The 12,580-nt window shown below is 39.8% G+C and overlaps 1 protein-coding gene and 1 long non-coding RNA gene across 3 annotated transcripts in view; one reads left to right on the top strand and one right to left on the bottom strand.

Moving 5' to 3' along the window:
- Positions 1-950: 950 nt before the first annotated feature.
- LOC126946629 (uncharacterized) lies at positions 951-6,087 on the bottom strand. Its single transcript, XR_007722725.1, has 2 exons — positions 5,914-6,087; positions 951-5,753 (listed from the first exon to the last, which is right to left on the bottom strand). It is a non-coding gene; the product is annotated as an uncharacterized LOC126946629 (long non-coding RNA).
- A 211-nt stretch (positions 6,088-6,298) lies between these two features.
- PDCD6IP (programmed cell death 6 interacting protein) overlaps positions 6,299-12,580 on the top strand; it is a 72,906-nt gene continuing 66,624 nt past the window's right edge. For both annotated transcript variants that reach the window (XM_050777163.1, XM_050777157.1), the window contains exon 1: positions 6,299-6,690. In XM_050777163.1, coding sequence (XP_050633120.1) covers positions 6,482-6,690 — 209 coding nt within the window. In that variant the 5' untranslated portion in view covers positions 6,299-6,481. The remainder of the gene's footprint in view (positions 6,691-12,580) is intronic.

Below are 12,580 nucleotides of genomic sequence, written 5' to 3'. Positions count from 1 at the left end.
GGGAAGATCTGCAATGTCATACTGCAAAATCATGACAAAGGGAAAGGAAGAGTGTGTGGCCAATTTTATAATCTATCACATTGGGTTTTCTTCTGTGAGTCATTTTAAAAGTCTTTTTCTTTACTTCCTTTTTTCTTTACTTCCTTCTGTTATTCGATTTTTCAGCTTTAAGCGACATTCATTGATATCATTTAAATATCTCTTGACTCCCATCAATTACCTATTTACCAATAAATTTACTTATTTTACTTTTCCTTTCTGATGACTGTAATGTACTATGAAATGGATCCAAAAAGCAATGTAGATTTATGGGTGGATAGAGGGAAGATCAGATGGACAGATATGAGATAAAGCATGCATAGTAAAATGTTAATGTTAGAATCTAGGTGGTGGGTAGGTGGGCATTCACTGCAAAACTCTGTGCTGTGTCTGAAATTTTTAAAATCAACTGTGAAGTTGAGGCAGGAGAATCCTTTGAGTCCAGGAGTTTGAGACCACCCTCGACAACATAGGAAGATTCCGTCTTTGCAAAAAATACAAAAAATAGATAAATAAATAAGCGGGGCATGGCAGTGTGCACCTGTAGTCCCAACTACTTGGGAGGCTGAGGTGGGATAATTGCTTGAGCCTTGGCCTGGAAGGTTGAGGCCGTTGTGAGCCATGATTACACCACTGCACTCTAGCCTGGATGAAAGAGCAAGACCCTGTCTCAAAAAAAAAAAAAAAAAAAAAAAAGAAAAGGAAATATTGGAAGAAAAAGAACATAGGAGCCACCTTGAGGGTGTTCATATTAGTCAAATCTTGGACAATTTGAGCATCAAAATAAATAATAATAATGGTTTATAATCTACTAAATTGAATAAAATCCATGGGTTCATGTTGGTATAAACATATAAATGAATAAATACAGGAGAAAAGAAAATTCTTCTTTCTAGAATAATGTCAGCTAATAGATATAGGCATAATAATGAATAAGAAAATTGCCATTTTGCAATCATCATAGAAATACTAGATTCATGCAAGAATCATCAAAGTATGCTAAAACTAGTGGAAGAAAGTTTAATGTGGAACAGCATTTTATATAGCCTCAAATTATATTCCCACAAATTAGTTGTTAATTACAAAGGGAAAAGAATAATTTTTCCAATGAGAAACCCGGTGGTTTTCATTCTATCTAATCATCCCTCCAACCTTTTTTTTTTGTTTCTATTGGATCTTCCTCCTGCGGCCCTCCACCCTCTCCTTATTCTGGGCTAGCTGTACTTTCTGCTTGCTGCAGAGCTGCCATTTTACGACTTTCCTTAACTGCTTTCCTAGACCTCCTCCTGTGAACTATTTGCTGAACTACCTTATATAAGGGTGGTATAAAGACCTCTGTAAATATATACAATAGATTAATAGATTGGTCATAGAATTCTCTTGAATTACATTTTGTTTGGCACACAGTGGAAGCTCCAAAAATATTTGCTGAATAACTCAGTCTGGTCATCCAAGTGTTACCAAAACTTTGTACCAAGAAGCTTGTAGGATTTGGTTTTCATTTCAATTGTGAAATGAAATTGCATACATTTTGTATATATGCTTACTTTTCTTTTTTAAAATTTATCTTATTACAGTGTTTTACATGTCCAAAGAAACTTCTCTATTAACAAACTAAAGACATGATATCTGAAGGTAATCTTTATGCATAATTTTCTTCTAAGAAACTCAAAATGTGCTTTATATGAAGAATCACTAATAACCATTTACTTACTACTCCCTGCTACTGAGTTTTGAACAGAGAGCTAATGTATGCCTAAGGGAAAATCGATTAAAGAGACATTCTTATATAGCTCCAAAAACGAATTAACAACAACAGTCAGGGTGAAAGGGGGAGGAGGGTGCTCCCTTTAACTTGAAATGCTTAAACAAATACGGGATTTTAGTGAAAATGGGAGTCTTGAAATGTATCCTTAATGTCCAGATACTCACAAGATAACTTTCAATTATCCAGAATTATTTTTTACTCTATAGAGCAATTCTTCCAAAATAGTGCATCAATTTATTCTCAGAAGTTATCTCATTCGAGTAAAGTGACTCTCACCCAAGAGAGACACTGGTAGCAAAGGGCAGTAGTTACTTAAATAGCAGTGAAACCGATACTAGAGAACTGCCAACTGATGAAAATTTAATCAGCAGTATATGGGATTGGAATGGGCTTATACAGGGAATAATTCTGAATATAAGGTGTTCAGTAGTTTCTATTTCTTTAAAATTTTCTGTACAAAGTGGAAAAAATTTACACACCCATGTTTGAAAAATGGGTAATTTTTCTTTCATTCATCAATTTTTAAAGGTAAATATGCTAGTAAATTAAGGAGACAAATAGTTCTCTATCGCACGTTGTAAAAAATCTAGGGCCCTGGTCCTTTACCATTGCCTTTTTTCCATTCCGCACAAGAGATGTGTCTTCCCAGGTGACACAGGAGCCATCCTTGATGTTTTTTGTTTCATCAAGTCTATTTGGGTGTTCCTATTCCATGCTTCTTCCCCTCTAGATTCCCCCATCTACCTCATACTCTAGGTTTATCCTGAGTGTGGAGTAAGGAAGTATGAATACCACATTTACATTTTCCTTTTGTTCACCTTCTCTCTCTTAGACTCTTCCGCTCAGTACCAAAAGGACTTTCTTTCTTGCACTGCAGGAACTTCCCTTACATCAAATTCTTATATTGTTTACTTTCATTTATTGTAAAAATATTACAGCCTTCTGAATCTGACTTCTGTAAGCCTCTTTTCTCCTTAACAACAAAGTCTCCTCCAAAAATCGTAAGTGCTTACTTTCAGGCTATTGTCTCAACGTGGACTTGAAACACACTATTTTGAAACTCAAAGCTGCCTTTAGCAGGGTTCTGTCCATTCAAAGAGGCAACTATTTCCACTGGTTCAATCAGTGGGGTTAATGATAGGCCCAGAACTAGGAATTTTCGAGAAAGAAAATCCATTTACTTAATATTCCCAAAATGTATTTGTTATGCTGAGAACACACACTAAGAATACATGGCATTTCATCACATAGATGAAAAACTAACATCATCATAAGCAAGTTTGGAAGCAGTGAAACACACCCCTCGGAAGGCATTATGAATGCTCCCTAATATCTGATTCTCCCTTCCCAGTCCCGTTGCAGTTTGGCGGAGCCATATGAAAGGTTCTAGCTAGTGAAATACAAGTGGAAGTGGGAGGGCTGAGGCAGTGACAAGCCACTGCATGATGCTATAGATTCCCTCTTCTGCAGTGAAAGTGGCATCTCATGTTGGGACGGCAGAGTTACAAGATCAAAGTGGTCTGGATTGCTCAGACACTGGTTGGAGGACAACTCTAAGCCTGTTCCATATTAGACTTTGTGTGAGCAAAGAACAAATGTTTATTAAGATACTATCTTTGAGTTTAAAATTGAAATTGAGTGCCTGCTATACCAAGTGTTAGAGACATATCGGTATACAAAACACACAATTTTTGCCCTCATGGAGGTTACATTCTAGTGGGGAAGTCAGATAAAAATTAAATCAACAAACAAAATACTTGCAAGTTAGGGTAAGTGTTATGAAGGAACTAATGGCTGCGCTAGAGGTTAACAAGGGAGGGAATGTACTTTAGATAGTATGATGATGAGGAGAGGAGACCTTTCAACTAAGACATGAAGAAAGGGAGAAAACATTCTAGGTCCCATGAGGCAAGAAAGACCTTGGTGAGTTGAGAAACTAAAAAGACCACTGTGACTCAGTGGTAACAAATGAGGAACAAGAGGCAAAATATGAAGTTGCAGAGAAAGACCATCATGTTGTGGTAGGGAGTTTGGTTTTCATTCTAAGCCATCAGATAGTATCACCTTAATCTTCCTTCGGTCAATGTCACAAAACTAACCATATTTATGTTAACTTTCTTTTCCCCGTCATCTGCCTCAACAAATGTCATGTCCCTCATCTTTCTGATGGCTAATTACTCTCTTTGTATCCTCCCTCCTCTGGTTACCCTTTCTCCTCCTCTTTTCATATACTTTGCTTCTTCATTATCTTCCCAATGGGTCAGTCCTGTCAACCAACCTACAAGACACCACCCATCCCCGACCCTCTTCCATGGGTTATCAACTGGTAATGATTCTACTAACCACTCAGATGTTCTGGCCCCAAAACCAGGATCTATCCTTGACCACTCCCTTTACTTTCCTATGCAATTCATTGGTAAATTCTTCAGTTTTAAACTCAAAGATATTAACCGTTTGGTTCACTCTTGTTAATGGTAGCTTTCATGATCTTGTCTTGATTTCTGAAATGATCTCATGATTTGCCTCCTTGCTTCCATTCTTTCCTTCCTCTAATGTTTTATTTATGCATCAGCCAAGGGTGGCTACTTATTTTAACCTAGAATAACTTAAAATAAACAAAACTTTTTATAAATTGTGGTAAAATAGGCCAGGTGCAGTGGCTCACACCTGTAATCCCAGCACTGTGTGAGGTTGAAGTGGGTGGATCACTTGAGGCCAGGAGTTCGAGACCAGCCTGGCCAATGTTGCGAAAGCCAGTCTCTACTAAAAATACAAAAATTAGCCAGGCATGGTGGCATGCACCTGTAGTCCCAGCTGCTCAGGAGGCTGAGGTAAGAGAATAGCTTGAACCTGGCAGGCGGAGGTTGCAGTGAGCTGAGATTGTGCCACTGCACTCCAGCCTGGGTGACGGATTGAGACTCTGTCTCAAAAAAAAAAAAAAAAAAAAAAAAAAAAATTGTGGTAAAATAAACTTTTACTATAATGAAAGTAGTCTATGTGCTGCAAAAGTTACAATGAAAAAGATAGGCAAACATAAATAAGAAAATACACATTTCCACTTCCAAAGATTACCACTACTAACACCTTAGGGTATAAGGCCACTATTTTTTTCATTGTACCTAAATACACAGATGTGCATTTTTAAACCAAAATGGGATGCTGTAACATACTACTTCGTGACTTGCTCTTTTCAGTTAATGATCTTTTCCATGGCAATACAGTTCTATTTTATCCAATACTCAGTCCATCTACATTCATATTTCTTTAATGTTCCTGAAAATGCATTTTATAGTCTGTCAAACTGTTATGTCCCTTAAATTTCTTTTCATAAAGCAGTTGCTTTTTTCATGACAAATTGTTGAAGAGATGGGCCAGTTATCCTGCAGAATGTTTCACCTTCTGGTTTCACCTTCTGTCTAGTTACTTCCTCTGGCATCATTTAGTTTGTTCATCTATCAGTTGTATTTTTTTATAAAGTCTGTTAGATGCAAAGGCTTGATAGATTCAAGTTAAATATTTTTGCCTGGAATATATCATGATGATACTGTATACTACATTCCATCAAAAGACAAACTATCCGATTGAGCTACAACGTGGCCTTTAAAAAATGTAAATTATAAATGTACATAGCTTCCTCTGCATTTATTATACAATACTAAACAAATTCTTCAACTTGGACTACAAGTTTCTGAACGATTTGATGTCTGCTTACTCATCCAACTTTATTCCATCCCAATTCTATTTGTTTTTAAGAGTCTTGTCATATGTTTCGTTTCTATTCCCGAAACATGGTAAGTGCTTGCCTCCTAGGGCCTCTGCACGCAGGCTTTTGGTTTGGAGACTCTCCTTTGCCACTCCACCTCTCTCCACTCTTCTCCTCTCCTGATGTCAAGCATCTTCTCAAATTACAGGTGTCGTTTTCAACGTATTTAAAATTTTGTTCTTTCTACAAAACAGCAACCACAGACACAGGTTCATTTTCAGTTCACCTACTCCGGAGAAAACCTACTTTCTTTATCTTATTTAAATTAGGGTCCTCCAAGCGATCTTAATATCTCCTAAATCCCAAGCACCCTGTTTTTCTTCCTGATACTTTTTCCGTTTACCTTAGTATCTGTGTCAACCTGACAGGAAGCTGCACGATGGCAGGGGTCTTGCCTACCAGGTTCCCTGTGCACTCCGTTCCTGTGCACAGCAGCCCGTCAACAGTAGCTTAATAAACATCATAGGTCACAATAACCCTGGGACCGCATCTTGGGGAGGTAGCCGCAAACTCTCGCCGGTGGCAGTGACAGGAGTACTTCTCCAGGGGGTTGTTCGAGTGGATGAATACTCTTACGTGAAAGTGCTCAGTACACCGCTGCGGCAAGAAGGAGGAAGGGAAGAATTCCAGATGCGGAGAAAGTAGTATTTTACAGCATAGCACAGCCTGAACTGGGTCCAGGAGGGCGTCGCCGCCGCGACACCTTCACGTGACCGCGAACGGCTTAAGGACCCCCGCATCCAGTGCGCTTGCGCTGGAGCTCCCGGAAGTGGCCGGACCCGGAACGCAGGCGGAGCGCACGTCCGTCAGCCCGTCAGTCCGCCAGTCCGCCAGACCAGTACCTCTCTCTTCTCGGCCGTCGTAGGCTGTCCGCTGTCTGTTTGGCCCGAACGGCGGCGGAGGCGCTGATCATGGCGACGTTCATCTCGGTGCAGCTGAAAAAGACCTCAGAGGTGGACCTGGCCAAGCCGCTGGTGAAGTTCATCCAGCAGACTTACCCAAGCGGCGGGGAAGAGCAGGCCCAGTACTGTCGCGCGGCGGAGGAGCTCAGCAAGCTGCGCCGCGCCGCAGTCGGTCGCCCGCTGGACAAGCACGAGGGCGCGCTCGAGACGCTCCTGAGGTGGGCGCGGGGCTGGGAGTGGGTAGTTTGTTTGCCAGCAGTCCCTCGCCGCCCCTCTTCCTGTCTCCCCGCTTCCCTCAATCCTGTAACCTGGGCCGAGCCGCCCCGCCCCGGCCTGACCGGGCGCGTAGGTGTGGTCTGCATTCTTTGCTGGTGAAAAGGACCCGCCCTGCAGGCCGGCTGTGACTGCCCGCTTGTCTTGCCTGCCCGCCTGCCCCAGCCCTTGGTCGGCGAGGGCTCCGTCGATCAGGTGCCTGGGAGCAGCAGTCTGCCATGTACTGATTTCTCTTGCCACATTTACTTAGAAGTAGTTTTCACTTTTTTGGGTCTCTGAAGCTTCCCCTTTCCCCCCATTTTTCCATCACTGTCTTTCTTGGGCCAAATTTAGATTTCATAATAGTAGTTGCTTGAAGGAAGTGGGCGAAGTGAGGGAATTGGGACACTGGACCAAATGTCTGAGCAACTCATCACATTGTCCACATGAAATGGACCATCTTCCTCAGTTCAAAATAATCAAATGACAGATGGAGAATTCTGAAAGTTAGGAGCTACAAGTATTTGAAATAAAACTCTGGTTACATAATAGAACCGTTCAAGGTAGGTTGTTTAAAAGCAGTTTGTTCACAAACAGGTATATACATAATAGAGTAAATTTGTTATTTTAGCAAATGCTTATTTAGCTCATTCTGATTTAATGAGGGTTCGTTTCATTATACTTAATAGTTATAAGAACATTTTTATAGGATTTTTTAGTTAAAAATTTCTTTTGCCTACCTTGTTCATCTCCGTATAGTATATTCTATTTGTTTCACAAGAGAATCACAACTATATTCCAATCCAAGTAGTAGAAACCCAGGCTAAACTAGCTTGAGCTGAGAAAAGACTTATTCTGTCGGGCACGGTGGCTCACGCCTGTAATCCCAGTACTTTGGGAGGCCAAGGCGGGTGGATCACGAGGTCAGGAGATCGAGACTACCCTGGCTAACCCGGTGAAACCCCGTCTCTACTAAAAATACAAAAAATTAGCCTGGCGTGATGGTGGGCGCCTGTAGTCCCAGCTACTTGGGAGGCTGAAGCAGGAGAATGGCGTGAACCCGGGAGGCGGAACCTGCAGTGAGCTGAAATCGTCACTGCACTGTAGCCTGGGTGACAGAGCGAGACTCCGTCTCAAAAAAAAAAAAAAAAAAAAAAAAAGAAAGAAAGAAAAGACTTATTCTGCTAACTGAAAAGTCTAGGGATATTCTTTCCTTAGCTTTAGGTATCACTGGAGATCGTCTTGCCTCCATGATGCTTCCCTCGAAAGCTTTGTTCCTGTATTGAGAGAGATGGCTGTAGTGTAATTACAATCGTCCACAACACTCAGTATCTTACAGAAGAGAGTGCTTTTCTCCTTAGCTCTGGTGGAAGTCCATGGGAGGCTTCTGGGTTTGTTTGCACCCATTTATGATGGTGGGAAATGGGCTAAGTTAATTGCCCTTATCTGAGTCTTTCAACCGATTTAATTTCCTCTTACCCCATGTGTCAAAGCAAGATGAGTCCGGACTGGGGAAGGGTTGGTTCTCCAAAGGAAGGGATATTGAATAGATTGCTCAGAGGAATTAAGACCCCTTGGTTTCAAATTTTTAGAGCTAGAACTGTTGGGCTGCAAGGGTAATTAGTCTAATAGCATAAGCAATTTTTTTTTAAGTTAACTTAGGAATACTTAGCCATTCTTTAGAATTAACATAATTAAACAATTTCAAGGTAATTTTTATGTAGGCATGAATAGCATTCAGTGAGGATTTTCCATTAGTAATAATAAGAAAACATAGTTGTGGTATAATGAACCCTGTGATAAAAATCTTGTTGAATATATCAAATTTGGTTCCAGCCCTCAGATTGGGGGTCTTCAGAAGCAATTGGTGCATGGGTTTTAGACTAACAGACGTGGGAGGTTGGTGGATAATGGTTTGGATAAGGTTCTCCTGTAAACTTTAAAACTTAATTCATTTGTTCATTCTTTTATTCTTTTTACCAGACTTAAATGTGTGAACTGTTCCTAGGTAGTGAACCTGTTGTAGATATAGTCTCTTTGAAACTAACCATGTTTCTTTAGCCACCTCTATATAATCCCCTCCTGCCACATTAATTCAACAAATATTAAGTATTTTCACTTTTTGGTCTTCTAGAGGGGTTAGGGTAAGCTTGGAGATATTACTAAGGTTTATAATGGAGATAGGTACAGAGGTTGCTTAGGAATATATGCTGTAAAATTAGATGTGAATCAATTGTGTGATGTTCATTCAAATCCGGCAGAATATTTTACTTTTAATAATGATGTTTGGATAATTGTGTAAACTTAACATTAATTTTTTAACTTAATGAAACTAATGAACTTTTAAAAAGAGAGTTTAAACTAATTCCTAAAGAATTGAAGCTAGCTTGGTAAGTCCTGATATGCAGCTCCATATATAGCTTCAGTGATAGACTTGTTTTCCTATTACTAACTTGTAGGTGTTCTATTAAAATTTCCTACAATGTACATTTATGCATATTATAATAATGAGAATGAGTACTTTAAGTACTCATTTGTTCTGGGTATGGTAGCATGCACTCATAATTCCAGCTGAGGCAGAAGTATCACTAGAGCCCAGGAGTTTGAGGCCAGCCTGAACAACATACTGAGACCCTGTCTCAAAACAAAACAAAACAAAACAACAACAACAAAACCCTTTTGTATGATACTTCTTCCTTTATAAAGTGGCTGTTACTAAAAATTGATTAGACCTTCGTAAATGGTGACCTAGGGTGATCAAATGGGAACCCTGCTGGTTTTTTATTTTTTATTTTGTATTTTATTTGAAGCTCCAGATATACCAGTTACCAGCATTGTGTAATTTCTTTTGTGGTGATCAATTTCTTTAGAGAGAAAGCTTCTAGTCTCCTTCTATGAAAAAGTCTGCTTATCAGCTTTCTAAATTTTATCCTGGGGAACGGAGGTTGGGGATCTTAACAGTCATGTATGCAGTCTGTCAGGTACATCTATTTTTAGTATGACACCTGCATTAGGGTTAGATTCATTTCTATGTGGCAGATCCCAAATTATCTGAGTTAATATTTTATTCTTTTGTAAAAAGTTGGCAGGTAGGTAGTTCTGGTAGCCCAGGGCTGGTATAGTGGTTCTGCAAAGTTAATTGGGGCTCAGAGTCCTTTCAGCTTTCTGCTGTTTAAAACCTAGAATATTGTTCTCAGGTCCAGGTTGCAATCATCCAAGTTCCAGGTACAGGGCTTGCCCTTTAGGGTGTTTCCTGGCAACTGTTCCACAACACCCTGCCTGTATGTTACCAGCCATCATGTGTGTCCACTTCTCATAGGATGCTGGGAAAAGGAATTTTCGTTATGAACAGCTGTATACTCAGCTAAAGATACATGGTTTTGTTAATAAGGAATAGGATAGACTGATAATGATGTAGTCAGTTAGCACTCCCTACCCCACTTAACAGTGCTTGATCTCCACCTTAGTTGTATTTGATATCTCTGACTTTTTTTTTTTTTTTTTTTTTTTTTTTTGAGGCAGAGTTTCGCTCTTGTTGCCCAGGTTGGAGTGCAATGGCACTATCTTGGCTCACTGCAACCTCCGCCTCCCAGATTCAAGCAATTCTCCTGTCTCAGCCTCCCGAGTAGCTGGGATTTATAGGCATGCGCCACTCTGCCCGGCTAATTTTGTACTTTTAGTAGAGACGGGTTTCTCCATGTTGCTCAGGCTGGTCTCGAACTCCTGACCTCAGGTAATCCACCCGCCTCGGCCTCCCAAAGTGCTGGGGTTATAGGCCTGAGCCACTGTGCCGGGCCAATCTCTGACATTTTTCTAAGAGTGAACCTACCCTCAGAGCAGAGAGGATCTGGGAGCTTGAGGTTTTCTTTGAAGGATTTTCGACCACACCTTCTCGTTCCACCCTCACATTGAACTATATTCAGAGGTACCTCATGTTTCTTAATTCAGATCCTTTCCTGGCTTCTCTGGCATGATTTGGCTTCTACTTTGGCTCCCTTCCCTCTTAGCCAGTTAAGATTTTGGCTTTCTCTTTTTTATTCACTTTTCACGTTTCAATAAATTTTGTTGAAACCTCTTATATCCTGTGTGCCCTTTCCCATTCTTTTTGTCCATGTTCATGTACATCTTTTACATTTTTAAATTCTTGTTTTAGTGGGTTTTGGTGGGAAGCAAAGAAGGGTGTTTATTCTGATTTATTTGTTTAACTGTAAGAGGAAGGTGTTTACATTTTCAGCTCTCCACAGTGCTTGTAACAATTTACATTCTCATCAGCAGGTATATGGGAGTATTTTATTCCTCCGTATCCTTGCTAATACTGATTAATAATTTAATTTATTGCTTTTTGCTAAACTGATGGGTGAGAGGTATTATCTTTAGTTTGCATTCCTCTTATTTTACTGAGGTTGAACAGTTTATGTTTACTGGCCACTTTGTTTCTTTTTCTGTGATTGCTTGTTCTTTTCTTTTGCCCATTTTCTATTGAGTTGTTTTTTCCTGACTAATTTGTAGGAGTTGTAACATTTTCTGGATATTTATACTTTTTTCATTATGTATGTTGCAAAAATCTTCCAATATTTTTCTTGTCTTTCAACTGTGTTTATGCTATCTTTTGTCACTTGGAAGTTCCCCCAAAATGTTGTCATCTCATAATCTGTAGTTAAGATTTTTTTTCATATTCCTAATGTGCATGTGTTATGTGCGATTTTCCTCCCTCAGATTTGCCAAAGGTTCGCAGCCACCTTTTCTTTGTTTAAAACCAAGGCTTTTTGGTTGGTTTTCTGCTCTTATCATTCATTTTTTAAAAAAAATGTTCTTTGTTCCCTTTTTCTGTCTTTTTGTATTGATTGGTTAGTTTTCCATCTTTCTGGTTTTTCTAATATATTTTAGGACTGTGTATTTTTTTCTCAGTCTGTATTGGTTGCGTCCTATTATCTTTTTCATTTGCAAAATGAAGTTGATGGAATACTCTTTTAATTTCTGAAATATTTTCTACACAGTCGTGTTTTATAGATCAGGAAAGAAAATGTTCTGTTTTACTTCACAACTGTTGTTTGGATTCTGATTGTTGATTTGGTGGTGAACATACTGTTCGCAGAACGTTTCCTTGTCCCACGGCCATGAAAATTTAGGCTTGCAGACGGTTTGAAGGGTGAGTAAAGCAGGGTTTTATTGGGTGAAAAGGAAGAAGGGGGGAAACAGGAACTCTCGCAAGGCTAGAGTCCCAGCTAGAGCACATTCCGCCTGCAGTTTGAATCTCAGGTTCCACACAGGAAGAGGCGGGGCCAGGCTCCTCCCTGTAGAACTTCTCGGGGCTCCACCTTAGTGAACAGGCTGGTTGGAGTTTCTCCAGGGACACCCTCCCACCTGGCTGTCTCAATATTGAGATAATATTAGCACAATGACATTGCTACAATTTATTAACCAGATACTAATGGAGAGTCTGTGTGAACCATACTATAGGAGACAATGTGGAGGATATAAAGATATACTTGGTCCCTGGTCTCAAGGAATATCTGTAATTGGCAGACCTTTTTGGCTCAGTAATTTTATTCCACATAGATGAATACATAAGGAAAGATTTAAAATCTGATTGTTTTTATGTGTTTTGACTTTTCTGGTGTTTAGTAAATAGCTTATCAGGACTATTATCATTCTGTGTATCTGTAAGAAGAATCTTCTGAGGTGCTTTACACAGAATGTTTAAGCCCACACAGCTCTCTTTATGGCAGAACTGGACTAAGATCCTGACCTCTTGATTCCCCAGCTAGTTACTTTTTGCCATACTCTCTGCTGCAGTAGTGCTTGATTAATGATTTTTCATGTGTTAAATTGGGTGAGGAAAGAAGTGTGAAAATA

Source organism: Macaca thibetana, chromosome 2 (assembly GCF_024542745.1).
Source record: "Macaca thibetana thibetana isolate TM-01 chromosome 2, ASM2454274v1, whole genome shotgun sequence".
In the NCBI taxonomy this organism is placed as follows: domain Eukaryota; kingdom Metazoa; phylum Chordata; class Mammalia; order Primates; family Cercopithecidae; genus Macaca; species Macaca thibetana.
The sequence above is the reverse complement of the archived record's forward strand: the minus strand, read 5'-3'. Positions and strand labels throughout refer to the sequence as shown.